At 39.7% G+C, this 16,363-nt stretch overlaps 1 protein-coding gene and 1 long non-coding RNA gene across 9 annotated transcripts in view; one reads left to right on the top strand and one right to left on the bottom strand.

Moving 5' to 3' along the window:
* Positions 1-1,401, bottom strand: part of Sh3glb1 (SH3 domain containing GRB2 like, endophilin B1) — a 31,237-nt gene extending 29,836 nt beyond the window's left edge. Inside the window, exon 1 of one of the 8 annotated variants that reach the window (XM_042692242.1) lies at positions 1,166-1,401. In XM_042692242.1, coding sequence (XP_042548176.1) covers positions 1,166-1,237 — 72 coding nt within the window. In that variant the 5' untranslated portion in view covers positions 1,238-1,401. The remainder of the gene's footprint in view (positions 1-1,165) is intronic. The other 7 variants (XM_042692244.1, XM_042692246.1, XM_042692243.1 and 4 more) reach the window with 7 other exon arrangements.
* A 363-nt stretch (positions 1,402-1,764) lies between these two features.
* LOC122118305 overlaps positions 1,765-16,363 on the top strand; it is a 22,387-nt gene continuing 7,788 nt past the window's right edge. The window contains exon 1 of the long non-coding RNA XR_006149333.1: positions 1,765-1,876. This is a non-coding gene — a long non-coding RNA (uncharacterized LOC122118305). The remainder of the gene's footprint in view (positions 1,877-16,363) is intronic.

Raw genomic sequence — 16,363 nt, 5'->3', positions numbered from 1 at the left:
TGAGGCTGTTTCCTTATATATAAAGGGGAGTTAGTAACATCTGACAAGTTGTCAGATGGGACTGGAGATTGTATGTCAAATGTATAGCCAAATGCTTGAAACACTTCTTTTCATCATATAGGCAGAGAATATCTTACTGTAGTTCTCCCATTCTTTTGCCAAGATTAAGGAAATACAGGGTCAACTGTGCTACTAAAAATTGAGGTAAAGGAAAAAAAGGAAAGAAGGCAAAAGAACACACTCACATTTCAGTACCAATCTGGCAACACGTATGAGAAAATTATTTTTGCTTTCTAAAAGAGAATGCTGTTGCTATTCTATGACACTAAAGAACAGATTGTTTATAACCCGTGTTGTGAAATTGACATCTGCTCACAGATTTGCTGAGTTGGCGCAATGTGAGTGATGACTGTAGTAAGTTGTCCAAGTTCCTTACCACACACACTTCCTTGATTACGGCATCTTGAGAAGCAGTGAACTTTTCCCTTGACAATGCACTTGAAAGAAACCACTGTGACCATGGACACAACATCACGAAATCTCTTCGTCTCCCTTGGCTTTACCAACAGGGCTTCCCATTTTGGGGGAGAAGGAAGAGCTCCCCTCCCCTTAATTCTAGGTTTCCCCAAGTCCTGGGCAAAAAGGTCTGGATACCAACAGGCGATCTCCATTTCCTCTAGGGGCTGCCAAGTCCAGGGACGGGTCTTTTCCTGGGGGATTGGGGCCGCTGGTGGGAGCTGTGTTGGCAGCTCTCGGGTTGAGAGACAGGAAAAGGAAACTCCCTCCTCGGCCTCCCAGCCGTCGGGAGGAGATCCGAGGGAAGGGTGGGGGCGGCACAAGCAGGGAGGGTGTCCGTCTCGGTCCCCTCCCCGGTCCCGGGAGGGCGGCCTCCCCAGGGGGTGTCGCCCATCCGCCCCCCAGGGTGAGCTCAAGGTGTCCTCGCGGGGTGGAGGAAGCCCCGGGCCGCGTCGCGACCCGCCCCGCCTCGCTAGGAGCGGCGGTTGGGCAGAAGCGGGGCGAGAAACGGCCTCCGGGGCCCCGCAGGGGCAGCAGGCCGCGCCACTAGTCCAGGCCCGGGGACGCGGGGACGTCGCCTCGGAGCTCGGCCCCTCCCGGGTCCCGCCCGGGTCCCTCCCGGGCCGCCGCCACCCCCCGGCCGCGGTACCTGCACCGCGCGACTGAGGAAGGTGCCCGCGTCGGCCGCCAGCTTCTTCACGTTGAAGTCCATGATGTTCATCCTGGGCGGCAGCCGGGCGGAGCCGCCGGCCGACCTAGCGGGGAGGCGGAGGCGCCGCCACAGAGCCGGGACGCGGAGCGCGGGGCGCGGTAGGTGGAGGGAGGCGGCGGGAGGCGGCGCCAGCTCCGCCGCCGCAGCTGTTGTTTCCGCGAAGGGGGCGGAGGCTGAGGCGAGGCGGGGGTGGGGAGCGCGCCCGGGAGCGGGTCTTGACCCCGGACACCGCCGCCGCCGGAAGAGCGGCCTATCGGATCCGGAGAGCCGCCGCTAACGCCGACGCCGGCCGCGGAGGGCGGGCGAGCGGGCCCCAGGCGGGCGGGCGGGCCCCCAGGCGGGCGTCCCTGTGAGGTGGGGCTAGCCCCCGACACAGGAAGCCGGGGCCGGCACGGGGCGGGGCCTCCGGGAGGTTATCGCGAGAACAGCGACCCCTAGAGGTTTCCGACGGCTGAGCCCGTGGAAGCGCCGGGAGCTCCGCCCCGCCCATTAGGGGACCCAGAGGGCGTCGCGCCGCCACTGCCACTCGCCTTCCCAGGACGGGTCTGCGGCCCGGCACGCCGGAGACGTCGTTCCTCGGAAATGACAGCACAGAAAAACAGCATCTATGAAATAAGAGCCAGCGGACCCTGTCATCTTGTAGTAGCGGTAATATCTCACCGGCCCCCGAGGCCTGTTCGTAGAATAGGGTTGAATTGATGGTTCGCGCTCAGCACGGACCTACTGTGTGCCAGGCTCTGGAGCAGGGCCCGAGGAGATCTTGCTCTCAGTCTCCTTACTTGACCCTGGGACTTACCTGGTGCCTTAAGGAACATCATTCTGGCGTACAGATGAACACCAAGCTCCTACCTGCATAGCACTTTATTTAATAGGATAATCCATAACTGTTGAGCTTGAATAATTTTCACAGCGATGTGAAAAATGGCTTAAACCCTGTCACTCCGAATCACTCTTAAGGCAAAATGTCCTACAGATCCTATGCTTGAAAGAAATCAGAAAGTTTCAAGCGTGGAAGGAGGCATGTTGTTGGTATTTCCAGAATAAGGAAACACTGATGTTTGTGTATGGCGCTACCAACCCGGTGTGAAACAATGGGTCTGGGAAAAACGCAGGCCCAGCCCGCAGTGAAATCTATTCAGGCTTCAGTGTTTTACCTCAACAGAGCACACAAGGGCAATAGCTGTTGTTAAATAGGATGAAAGTCACTATTAAAAACATGAGTAGGACTAGAAAGTAATATATAAATATTTGTGTTGTGATGACAGAAGCATTTACCTCTTTTTAAAGTAACTAGTATCAGAGGCTGTATCAACTCTGAACTATTCCATGTCTTTCATCTCTAATCTTATCTTTCCAGAAAAGGAAATATATAAACACGACTCCTGTTTTTCCATTCATTGGCTCTTTTTAGATTTTTTATGTAGAAAAGCACCACCCTCCCTTCAGATTTCTGTATTGAAAACGGACATTTGCTCATCATGCCTCTATGCCACCATTTTGGGAAATAACTACATTTCTTCAAGTGTTTTGATTTGCCTAGACTTGACAAACAAAAAATCCCAGCAAAACTTCTAATTTTTGAGCTCTTTACAGATGCAATCTTGTTTGCCTTTCTTATATATGTTCTCACCTTTGGAACTTTTTTTCTTTTGTTTTTGCTGTACCCAGGTCTTGAACTCAGGGCCTCCTTGCTTGCTTGCCTTGCTTGCTTATGGCTGATACTTTACCACTCAAGCTGTGCCCTGCCTTGCTTTTTGCTAATTGAAGATGAAGCCTCTCTATTTTTGTTTTTTTTAACTGTATTTTTTTTGTCTTTTGTCTTTTTTTTTTTTTTGTACTGGGGATCAAACCCAGGATGTTGCGCTTGCTAGGCAAGCACTTTGCCACTGGGCTTCATCTGAGCCCACTCTCATCTTTTCCTTAGTGGTTTGGCTTCAAACTATAATCTCCAGTCTCCTGAGTAGCTTGAATTACAAAACTCCCTTGTCTTCACCTCCTATCTTCTATGCTCCTTCCCCCATTGTCAAATATTTCAAAGGAAAGGGGGTGGTATCTCAGGTGTTCTCTTTGAGTAGAACCTCTCCTCTCTTAATCTTAGCTACACAGTAGCATTATTGGAGAATGTAAGCAACCACTGATTCTTGGATCACACCCTGAGTATGGACTGGGCATCTCTAAGGTGATTCTAATACATGTCCAAGGTTAAAAATGAACTCATCATCTTCTAGACTAGAGCTTGTTCTTCCAGTCTACTTTGCCAACAGATCCATTCTGCTTCTCTTACCGAAGGGGAGTCCATTAAAGATGGCAGTATTTCCTATTCATTTTTATATTTTTATGCCTTAGATTCCTAGCAATATTGGCTCTTTAAATAAGTTGTTAGGCTCTTTTGTGATACTACTACCTAAATCTGAGTTTTATTCTTTCTTGTTTGAGACTGGGACTTGAACTTGGTACCTGATGTTTTTGTTCATTCGCTGATGCTCTACTAACTGAACCATGGCTCCAACCCCTAAACCTAACTTCTAAACACCAGATTCAATATTTCCAGTGATCAGACTATTGTTTGCTTTTCCCAAGGGTTAACTCTTTTTTGAGGCTTCTATACTGGTGAATCGAATCATGCATGAAATCCCATAAGCCATAAGTCTAGGTCTCTGTTATTTGCTATTGCCATCTCCAATTAATCTAGTCTTGCAGTTTCTTCTTTAAAATGCTTTTCATCTCTTGGGCTTAAAAAAATTTGAAGCCATTTCAAACTAATAAAAGAAAGAATAGTACAAAAAGTTCTGTAGACACTTTATCTAGAAACCCTACTCAGGCTTCAGCAAATTGTTCCAATGTCTTCAGAGTGAAAACATCCAAGCCAAGATCACATGTTGTACCTCAGTGCCATGTTGCTCAATCCTCCTTCAGTCTGGAATAATTCTTCAGGCTTTTCATACATCCCCATTTCTCCTTTCTTCCCTATAGATGACCGCCACTTTTAAACTGGTATCATTGATTTTGATTGTGTGTTTCTGTTTTCGTAATATATGCATGTATATATGTGTACTATTTTATTTTGTAAAACGACTTTATTGGTGTTACAAATATACTTTTCTAATTAGGGATCAATGCTTTTATCTGCTGAATTATTCTTTGTGAAATAATTTCCCATGTCTTACAGTTCTTTTTAATTGATTTACATTCCACTATTGAAAAATGTTTCATATATCAGAAATTCTAAGGGTATCACTTGCCAGTGAGAAATTTTGATATGAAATTCTTTCTTGGGTTAGAAGTTACAAGATCACTCAGATGTCTCACATTAGAAATTAACGATACTTATAAAATTTCAGGGGAGAATTTTCCTCATTTCCATGTGATAAAAATGCTTCCTTCCAACTCACTGAATGGATTTTATCTATTCTGGCCTTTCACTGAGAGTTTCGGATTTCATAAGTTTTTAATTCGTGTATGTGTGAAGCCAGTAAGTGGACTGGAGTCATTCTTAGTTACTGAGTCTGTTTGTTCAGGCTCTGCCTCCCATCACCATGTGAGGATTTAAAAACTAATTTTTAAAATTGCTGAATAATGGCCGGGTGTCAGCTCACGCTTGTAATTCTAGCTACTCAGGAGGCTGAGATCTGAGGATCACGGTTCAAAGCCAACCTGGGAAGGAAAGTCCATGAGACTTTTACCTACAATACACCACGAGAAAACCGAAAGTGCCACTGTGGCTCAAGTAGTAGAGCGCTGGCCTTGAGCTGAAGAGCGCAGGGACAGTGCCAAGCCCAAAGTTCAAGCCCCATGACCAACCAAAAAAAATATATTTATATATACTGAAAAAGGAAGTGACTCAAGTGATAGAATGCTCACCTTGAGCGAAAAAGCTTAGGGACAGCGCCCAAGCTCTGAGTTCAAGCCCTATGACCAGCAAAGAAATTAAAACAAAATAAAGAATAAAATAAATTGCTGAATAAAATCTGTATATAATATGTTAATATTTTGAAATATGTATATATTGGAATGACTAAATTGAACAAATGAACATGTATTATTTTCACCTGAAATTTTTATGGTTAAACACTCAAAAAGGCACATTCTTTATGCATTTCAGAAATATATTACATTATTAGTAGCTGTAGCCACCATGTTATTCAATAGCTCTTCACTGGTTAATTCTAGTAACTGAAATTTTGTATACTTAAACCAACATCATCTAGCCTCTACTTCTCTTGCTCACTAATCACTATCAGTCTTGTTTTGCTTCTGCCAGTTCCTGTTTGTGTCTCTTTAGATTAGATTCCATACATAAATGAGATCAGACATAAATGAGGACATATGGTATATGTCTATTCCTGCTTTACTTCATTTAATATGTTGTTCTATAGGTTTATCCATATGGTTATAAATGACACTAAACTAAAATAAACTATGTATATGTGTGTGCATTTATTTTTGGCAGTACTAGGGTTTGAAATCAGAGCTTTGCACTTGCTTGGCAGGTATTCACTACTTGGTCTATTTACATTTTTGGACCAAGTCTTGCATTTTTGTCCTGGGACAGCCTTGACCATGATCCTCCTACTTATACTTTTTGTAGATGGCATCATAGCCTTGGCCTACCATGCCCAATTTTTTTTTGCTGAGATGCTTGGGCTGGCCTTTAACCAGAATTCTCCCTCCCAAGTAAATGGGATTACAAAACAGAGTCATTCCATCCAGATAAAAATATTTTTAAAGCAGATATGACACTAATCTTTTGATGTTTATGGATTGACAGGAATTGTTATTAAATGAGTGGATTATATTATATAATAATATAATTATAAATTGTGTTTAGAGCTATGAAGTACTCAGAAACAAAAAGCCAGAAGTACATCTGTGGCTCAAATAGTACAGTGCTAGCCTTTAGTAAAAGAGCTTAGCGAGGGCTGGGAAGGTGGCTCAGTGGTAGAATGCTTGCCTTGCATGCCTGAGGCCCTGGGTTCGATTCCTCAGCACCACATAAGCAAAAAGAAAAAAGCCGGAAGTGGTGCTGTGGCTCTAGTGGTAGAGCTCTAGCCTTGAGCTGAAGAGCTGAGGGACAGTGCCCAGGCCCAGAGTTCAGGCCCCATGACCGGAACCCACCCCCACCCCCCTGGGAGAGAGCAAGGGAATGGATGACATTGCCCCAAAAGAAAGAAATGTACTCATTACCTTACTTATGAAATTGTAACCTCTCTGTACATCACCTTTCGAATAACAATAAAAAATATAAAAATTTTAAAAACTAAAAGTGTAAGTTTTCACATTTCTTCAGTGGTCTGTCCCTTGACTTGTCATACTAGTTTTAAAATTTGATGCCATCCTAAGCAAAGAAAAACTAAAATTTTAAATTATTAGCATGAATTTTACAATGCATATTCATATTACACAATGCCAATTTTAAGAACTGAATATGAAAGCTAGACATGGTATACATACCTATAATCCCAGCATTCTGGAGGCAGAGCAAAAGGCTCATGAATTTGAGACCAACTAAGACTATATAGTAAGACTGTCTAAATTAGTAAATTTAAAAAAATAAAATGCACACATAAGGATACTTTATGTATGCCTAGCCATTAAAATTGCAGATTATGTTTCATAGTGTCTATATGCATATGTGTTTGTTCTCACCAACAGTGAAAATACTGAATAAATGAACTTAATTTTTAAGCATTTCATTTCTTGATATGTGCACATTCTATAATACTCTACCTTTGACTTACTGATGAGTAAGGAAAGATTAAAAGGAAGAGAAACAAAGAGTTGCCCTTTCCTTCTGTCAATGGTTCTCTTATAAGTGATTGGCAAAACACGTACCTGCACACTTACTGGTCTGCATTTGTTTAGATGGGGCGAATAACATTCCCACAATGACTATATGGAATGGGAAACTAAGCAAGATAGAAATCTGAAGAAAACAGTAAGACACTGAAAATAAGGACAGATTAAAAGAAGAGAACCTTTGGAAATTTAAAATATAGACATTAAAGTAAAAATCTTAATTGACTGATTAGTTGCATGCTAGATATAGATGAATAGGTATCAGTAAATGCAAGATACTTTTAAGGATGTTTTATATAGCACAGCCTGGAGAAATAAACAAATGAAAACTATGGATTAAAAAATGAGACTAGAATGAAAACATGTAATATATTACCTAACAAGAAAGTGCTAATTTTTCTTCTTATATTCCCATTTATCTTCTTTTACTTCATTTCCCCCAGAATGGTTTTTTGTTACTATTGTTTTTTGTGCTGGTCCTGGGGCTTCCTACTTAAGCTAGTGCTTCCTACTTAGGCTAGTGCTCTACCACGTGAGCCATAGCTCCACTTCTAGCTTTTTGCTGGTTCATTGGAGATAGGGGTCTCAGAGACCTTACTCATCCTGGCTTTGAACCCTGATTCTCAGATCTTAGCCTCCTGAGTAGCCACCACCACTGCCTAGCTCAACATGTTCTTTTAAATTGACATAGGCCATCAAACATCTCTCCCTGTGTTACACTTCAGGTTATTTCCACTATCAATGTGATGAAGTAATAAAATTTTGAATAGTACTCTTGGTTGAAGGTTCTCAAGGCCCTGCATGATAAGACCCTCATTTATCTCCCTAAACTCATTTATTGCTGCTATTTTGATCACAGCTGTAGCCATTTCTCACCTCTGGGCCTTCACATATGTTGTTCTCTATGCCTTAATTTTTTCTTGGTATTTTTTTGTGTGTGCCAGTATTGGAGCACTGTTACTTAGTTTTTGTACAAGGCTGACATTTTACCACTTGAGTCACATCCCCACTTGCAAACGTTTGCTAGTTAGTTGGGGGTAAGAATCTCTCCAATTTGTCTCCCTGGGTTGGCTTTGAAGTACCATTCTTAGATCTCAGCTTCCTGCAGAGCTAGGATTTTAGGCATGACTTACTAGTTCTTGGCTTGGTAATCATCCTGTAGATATTTGCTTATGGTTTCCTCAGAGAGGTTTATCCTAAACTAAGGAATCCAAATTAAGGATTCTTTTAAGACAGGAACTAGGAAAGTTTATTAGTAAATAAATATACCAGAGAAAGATAACAACTTTTTTTTTCCTGCCAGTCTTTGGGCTTGAACTCGGCCTGGGCATTGTCCCTGAGCTTCTTTTGCTCAAGGCTAGCACTCTACCACTTGAGCTACAGCACAACTTCTGGCTTTTCTGTTTATGTGGTACTGAAGAATTGAACCCAGGGCTTCATGAATGCTAGGAAAGCATGCTACACATTCTCAGCCAAGGATTCTTTTATGAGCACTTAATAGCTCTAAACACAATTTATAATTATATTCAGTTATATAATATAATCCACTCATTTAATAACTTAATTCCTGTCAGTCCATAAACATCAAAAGGTTAGTGTCATATCTGCTTTAAAAATATTTTTATCTGGATGGAATGACTGTTTTGTAATCCCAGTTACTTGGGAGGGAGAATTCTGGTTAAAGGCCAGCCCAAGCATCTCAGCAAAAAAATTGGGCATGGTAGTCCAAGGCTATGATGCCATCTACAAAAGAGGTATAAATAGAAGGATCATGGTCAAGGCTGTCCCAGGACAAAAATGCAAGACTTGGTCCAAAAATGTAAATAGACCAAGTAGTGAATACCTGCCAAGCAAGTGCAAATCTCTGATTTCAAGCCCTAGTATTGCCAACAAAAATAAATGCACACACATATATGTGAAAGCATGTGTGTGTGTGTGTATGCTTAGCATAACTACTAAATGTTAAATATGAACACATGAATGAATGGCATAAAATTTGTGGAAGGTTTTAGTTTAGTGCCTCACACATAATACTCAAGTTGATTCCCTATCCTCTCACCCAACACCCCCTTTCTCAACTGAATTCAGGAGCTCCATGCATGTTAGATAAACACTCTGCCATTTTAACAATGTCCCTAATCACTTTGCTTTTAGCCTGTGTTTGAGACAGGATCTTGCACCAGCTTTGCCTGTGCTGGCCTCAAACCATGATCTTATCTTTCTATCTGCCACCCAAGTAGTTAGGATTACAGGTGTGTGTGTGTCCTGCCAAACCATATATATAGATGTATATACATATATCTATATATATGACCACCAAAATTATTTATATAATTTTGACAACCAAAAATTTTATATATATAAATTTTATATATATATACATATATATATATACACAATTTTGGTGGTCAAACGGGTTTGAATTGAGGCCTCATTCTTGTTTAGCAGGCTTGCATTGCTTAATCTACACTCCTAACCCTGATTAGACTCTTTAGGTATTTTATATTAGCTAGTATTTATTTATGTAATAGAATATTGTTAATTTCCTTTTAAAAATAAAAAGTGGATATTTTAAATATTTTGAATCACTACAGTCATTCCACTAGGTGTCAGGCTAAACTAAAATATTAATTTCTCTAAATTAAAGTACTGAGTAAAATCCAGTGTTCTGTTGAGTTGTTAAAATGCCCATATTGCTAATCTAAAGAAGAGAGAATGCTTTTGTATATTGGAATTTGAGATTGTGGATGCTGCATGACTAGATATTCACTATGGAGGATATAATTGTTATGTGTTTTAGAATGTTATAGAGATTTTGAATTTCTTATTAAGACAAATGATCAATAATAAAGTATGAAATATAAAAAAGAAATAACACCTGCTAGCATTTTATTGGATAGCAACTACAACTCAACCACTTTGCTAATGCTTTCATTTTTTTACTTAATCTCAACTAGTGAGATATGAAAATAATTAAAAGAATCTCAATAAATCAATCTTGTGAAATGAAAAAGTGTATTAATCCTGTGTGTGTGTGTGTGTGTGTATGTGTGTACATGTGCAAGTCCTGAAGCTTGACCCCAGAGCTGAGATTTCATGATCAAGGCTATGGCTCTATTGCTTGAGCTACAGCTTCACTTCCTATTAACTCATTTTGAAAAATAGTTTATTTTTAAGAGGTTAAGTAGCTATAATTATATTTTTGAGATAGCCTAACACACCATAATTATTTATAGAAAGTAAATATTTACAAAATAAATTCATATATTTTAAACAGATTTTTTAAAATAAGATAGTTGTCAACATTCATGCCTCTTGGAAATCAGGCTTTGTTCATAAGATAGCTCAATAATGCTGTTGGTTAGTAGAAGAGATTAGGGTGGTCCTGGAGAGAGTGCAGGATTTGGAATTAAACAGATTTTAGTTTATATCTCAGCCTCACCTTTTACTAGCTTTCGTTTGATCTTGGACAAGTTATTTTACATCTCTGGGCCTCAGGTTCCCTTACCAGTTAGGTGAGTATGTGGTATTGTATGCCTTGCATGCTGAAGTGAAAGTTAAGGAATCTGGTCAGTATTTGCCACAGTGATTTTTAAGTAGTAAGTATTAGTTCAGTAATCTTATTTTGTGATAAATACGTCAGTGTGGAAATAAAAGATATTAATTTTGCAAATTCTATGGAATAAAAGCTCCCCATGAATATAGTACAAAATAGTATTGCCATGTCCGTATCTGAATGACTTAAAGTTTCTGTGCAGTTTACATAACAAAAATCAATTATTAGCCAGGTAGTGGTAGTTACACAGGAGACTGACATCTGAGGATTGTGATTTAAAGCCAGCATGGCCAGGAAAATCCAAGAGACTCTATCTCCAATTAGCCAGCCAAAAGCCTGAAGTGGAATTGTTGCTCAAGTGATAGAACCTTAAGTGCAAAAGCTAAAAGACAACACCCAGCCCCTAGTTCAAGTCAGTACCAGCACTAAAAACAAAACATAAAAAAACCCAAAGGTTAGTTATTTAATCTTCAAATTTAATGAGAATATTTACACTGAAAAGATAAAAATGATAAGAATATATCTACAGGAATTTAAGAATGTATCTTGCATCCAGTCAATATTTTCAAGTACCTTTGGTGCTTAAATCCTATAGTAAAGGAGGTAGAGAGAAAAATAAATTTTATTATTTCTCATCACTTATTGCTACTTATATATTTCTTCTTGTGTAGACCCTAATGAATCCCAAATTATTTCTCCATTTCATGCTCCTTTACACAAGCCTTTTCACAGTGAACATTTCTAAAAGTGCAGTTCAATCCATATTATAACTTTCTCAGCCATCTGCCAGTTCCATTGCCTACTGGTGATGTCATAGATGATTTCCCAATTTTCCTGTAGGATATGACTCCGTGTATATAGACCTAGGCTAGGTATGTGGACACAACATTTGATGTCTCTAACTGAAGTTTATACTTAGAAATATTTTAAAATTTATTAAATATGCTAGAATGGAACAAATTATTTTAATACTCTAAAGACATTTTTAAAATTTAGGAAACTACAAAGGATAACAATATAGCCTCTCACTTTCCGGGTAAAATCATAGCAATACTCAATGTTTAGTCATTATTTTATGAAGAATAAAACATTTCTTTTCTTGGCCAAGATAATGAAACTAACCTTGTCAGTTTTATTTACCTTCCGGCCCTCATCCAGAGCTTCCTTTATGAAGAGTAAATGTATCTTCTGCTCAGTTAAGAAATGTATTCATAGTCATGTAGCCAGTGGCTCATGCCCGTAATCCTAACTACTGAGGAGGCTGAGATTTGAGATTTGAGGATTCCAGGAAGGAAATTCTATGAGACTCATACTTCAAATAACCACCAGAAAACTGGAAGTGGTGCTGTGGCTCAAAGTGGTAGAGTGCTAGCCTGGAGCAAAAAGAGCTCAGGGCCTACACCTAGTCCCCCAGTTCAAGCCTTATGGCCAACAAAGAAAGAAAGAAATAAAAAAAACAAAAGAAAGAAAAAAATGAAAGAAAGAAGGAAAGAAAGAAAAAGGAAGAAAGGAAGGAAGGAAGGAGAGGGAGAGAGGAAAAAAGGAAAGAAAGAAATGTACTAATTTGTTTATAAACAAATATAATCTAATTTTTGCACATCATCTCATACTATGCCTATCATTTATATATGTATTTATATATGGACAATCATTAATACGGTTTGAACCCAGAGCCTTTAATTGCTAGGCAGGTACTCTACCACTTGAGCTACGTCCCCAACTCCTATTTCCTGACTAGCTAATCCTAGCTAGGCAGTTTACCACAATACCAAGCCAATTATCTTTCTTCATATATTCTGGAACCCAAATACATGTAAGTAGCATGTGTGTGGGTTTTTTGATAAATATTATTTTATATGATTAGAGCGTGTGTGTTTTTAATCTTAGCAACACAGCAGGAAGTCCCTATTTCCTTTCATTTTCAACAAAACTTGACAAGCATTTGGTGGAAATATGTGTATTTAGTACGTTTTTTCAAACTGGCATTTTTTAGTTACCTCAAGACTGATACTCTTTTCTGGAAGTGTTTGGCCTTTTAATTTTTTCTCTCGGTAATACTGACTGTTGGTGTGTTTTGCCTATTTTTTTGTTAAGTTGTTAATATTTTTCTATTTTATCCTCTTTTTGTTTTACTATTTCACTCTTTTAGGATAGGGTCTTGCTATGTTACCCAGGCTGGCCTTGATGGTCTAGAAATCATGATTTTCCTAGCTTTGGCCTCCCTCTGCCTCCTGACTGCTGAAATTATAGGCGTGTACCATGATGCCTACTTCCTTTCTTTGTATCTGTGTGTGTGTGTGTGTGTGTGTGTGTGTGTGTGTGTGTGTGTGTGTGTGTGTGTACACTAGGGCTTGAACTCAGGGTCTGGGGGCTGTCCATTAGTTTTCTCCCAGTTGAGCCACAGCTCCACTTCTGGCTTATTAGAGATTAGAGTCTTTAGGCATGTACCATGATGCCTACTTCCTTTCTTTGTGTGTGTGTGTGTGTGTGTGTGTGTGTGTGTGTGTTTGTGTGTGTGTGTGTGTGTACACTAGGGCTTAAACACAGGGTCTGGGGGCTGTCCATTAGTTTTCTCCCAGTTGAGCCACAGCTCCACTTCTGGCTTATTATATTAAAAACCAGCTGTGGCTGGTTTTTAACAATGATCCTCAGATCTCAGCTTCTTGAGTAGCTAGGATTACAAATGTGAGACATCAGTGCCTGGCTTTCCTTTCTTTTGTAAATATTGAATCTGAAAATATCTGTTTCTTGTTACAAACTTTGTCATTTAAATTTTGTTCTTAATATGCTCTCTGAAATATATGTAATCAAAATTTAAAGAATTAGGGCTGGGAAGGAGGCTCAGTGGTAGAGTGCTTGCCTTGCATGCATGAAGCCCTGGGTTCGATTCCTCAGCACCACATAAGCAGAAAAAGCCAAAAGTGGCACTGTGGCTCAAGTGGTAGAGTGCTAGCCTTGAGCTGAAGAGCTGAGGGACATTGTCAAGGCCCAGAGTTTAGGCCCCATGACTGACCAAAAAAAATTAATAATAATAATTAAAAATCTTTTAAAATATGGAGTATTTTCTTTTTTTTTTTTTTTTGTCGGTCGTGGGGCTTGAACTCTGGGCCTGGGCGCTGTCCCTCAGCTCTTCAGCTCAAGGCGAGCGCTCTACCACTTGAGCTACAGCGCCACTTCCTGGAGTATTTTCATACGTGAATGTGATATAGTTCTTTTATTCAGATCTTTAAGAATAATCTTCTGTAATGTTTTGTAGTCTTTTCTGTATGGTATTTTGCACTTTTTCCTATCAGTTATAGTTTTGTTCTTATTATGAATGAGAAATTTAATATTATAATTTCTTATTTATTTACTTATGGACAGGAACACTTTTGACTTTCATATATTGAATTTTGATATCCATATGTTTTGATTGCATCATATATGCATCATCATAGCTCATCATCCTCTGGATCATCTATGAAAATGTTATCAAATAATGGCATTCTTGGCATTTTGTAATACTCTTATATTCATACATTGAATACTTTGTATTCACACTTTGAATACTTTGTATTCATTATCTTGTCCTCTTGTATTGGTGAAAAGTATTTCCTGAAATGGTGACAATTAGTATGGAATAGTCTTGGTAACTCAGTAAAATTCATTCCAAATCCCATTTTCCATGTTAAAAACCATGAATAGGGCCTGAGAAGGTGGCTCAGTGGTAGAGTGCTTGCCTTGCATGCATGAGGCCCTGGGTTCCATTCCTCAGCTCAAGCAGATAAAGCCGAAAGTAGCGCTGTGGCTCAAGTGATAGAGTGCTAGTCTATAGCTGAAGAGCTGAGGGACAGCGCCCAGGCCCAGAGTTCAGGCCCACAACCGACAATAATAATAATAATAATAATCATCATCATCATCATTATCATCATCATCATCCAGGGTTTCATTGTGTGGGTATGATATTGGCTGGGCGCCTGTGGCTCACGCTTGTAATCCTAGCTACTCAGGAGGCTGAGATCTGAGGATCACGGTTCAAAGCCAGCCTGGGCAGGAAAGCCCCACGACCAACAAAAACAACAAAAAGCCCTCATGAGTAGGTAATTGAGTCTATCAAATATACTTTCTGCAACAAGACATTCATAATTTTCTTCTTAATCTGTGTGAACTTTCATTGATAACATTTCTTTTTTTTTTTTTTTTTTTGGTCGGTGGTGGGGCCTGAACTCTGGGCCTGGGCACTGTCCCTCAGCTCTCCAGCTCAAGGCGAGCGCTCTACCACTTGAGCTACAGCGCCACTTCCGGTTTTCTGGTGGTTTTATTGGAGATAGGAGTCTCACAGTCTCTCCTGCCCGGGCTGGCTTTGAACTGCGATCCTCAGATCTCAGCCTCCTGAGTAGCTAGGATTACAGGCGTGAGCCACCAGCGCCCGGCTGATAACATTTCTTTACTGTTATTAATAATAGTTTTTGTTTTGTGTTTCCTTTAAAGCTCAGTTATAGAATGTAATGAATAAGTCTCATTGATATTACTCTGTTATTGTTGGTTCTTGGCCTATTTTTTATATTATTTATTTTTATTATCTACAACCCTTTTTCACAGCTTACAAGGTTTTTTTGTTGTTGTTGTTGTTTCATTTTTATTTGCTTGTCTTGAGTTTTTTTAGGGGGAGGGGTTGGCAGTTAATTGGTAATAAGAGTCACTGACTTTCCTGCCCAAGCTGGCTATAAACTGCAGTCTTCAGATCTCAGACTCCTGAGTAGCTAGGATTATAAGTATGAGCCACTGGTGCTCCATCATACAAAGTTTTTACTTTAGTGTTTGTCTTATATCCTAGTATATCAAACAGCTTTATTTAAACAAATGTGTTTAATATTGACAAATGTTTTCCTATAGATGTTACTGCATTCTCTGCTTTTTTTGAGTCCCCTGTTTCTGCAACCCATTTGCTGCCATATGTGATCCGTTGTAATCTGAGTACAGAATAGTATTTCAGATTATGTTTCTACTACATTTCTCTGTTGCCCTAAAAAATAGATACTTAAAGTCGCTCTGAACTTTCTGTAACTGTGAAAAAACAACATTGTTATAAATGTCATTGTGCAAAGTTGCCTTTTTTTTTTTTAATGCCAGTTTGGGGTTTGAACTAAGGGTCTAAGCACTATTCTCAGCTTTTTTGATCAAGGCTAGCACTCTACCACTTGAGCCTTAGCTCTCCTTCCAGTTTTTTGGTGGTTAATTGGAGATAAGAGTCTCATGGACTTTTCTATTTGAGTTGGCTTTGAATGGTGACCCTCAGATCTCAGCCTTTTTGAGTAGCTAGGACTATAGATGTGAGCCATCATTGCCTGGCCAAAGTTGCATTTTGATTTGTTTTGTGCTGGTTTCTTAAACCTGAGGGGGGTAATTGTTGGAGCCTGAGATCATGTGTACACTGAATTCACTAAGCATCATCTGCTTATTTTCCTTCAGATGGTTTTAGTTCTACTCCTGACAGTAAAGAATGAGAATTCTCATTTCTCCATCTTCTCATCTACACTTGGTTTTATTTGATTATTCATTTTTTATCATTTGATAATCAATGTATACCTTTGATATTTGCCATTAACATTTCTCTGCTTATTAATGTTTATTTGATTGCTAAACTTGCCATTAGGCTTTTGCTATCGTTTGAATATGGTTTGCTTTCTCTGAAACTCATGCTGAAATCTCATCACTACTGTGTCTGGAGGTGGGGCCTCTAAGAGGTGATTGAGTTATTAACAGAGGTTAATGCCTGGAATTAAGGCAGTGTGTCTCTTAAG

The sequence above is a fragment of the Dipodomys spectabilis genome, unplaced genomic scaffold (genome assembly GCF_019054845.1).
Source record: "Dipodomys spectabilis isolate Male_0828 unplaced genomic scaffold, ASM1905484v1 ptg000148l, whole genome shotgun sequence".
NCBI lineage: Eukaryota > Metazoa > Chordata > Mammalia > Rodentia > Heteromyidae > Dipodomys > Dipodomys spectabilis.
The sequence above is the reverse complement of the archived record's forward strand: the minus strand, read 5'-3'. Positions and strand labels throughout refer to the sequence as shown.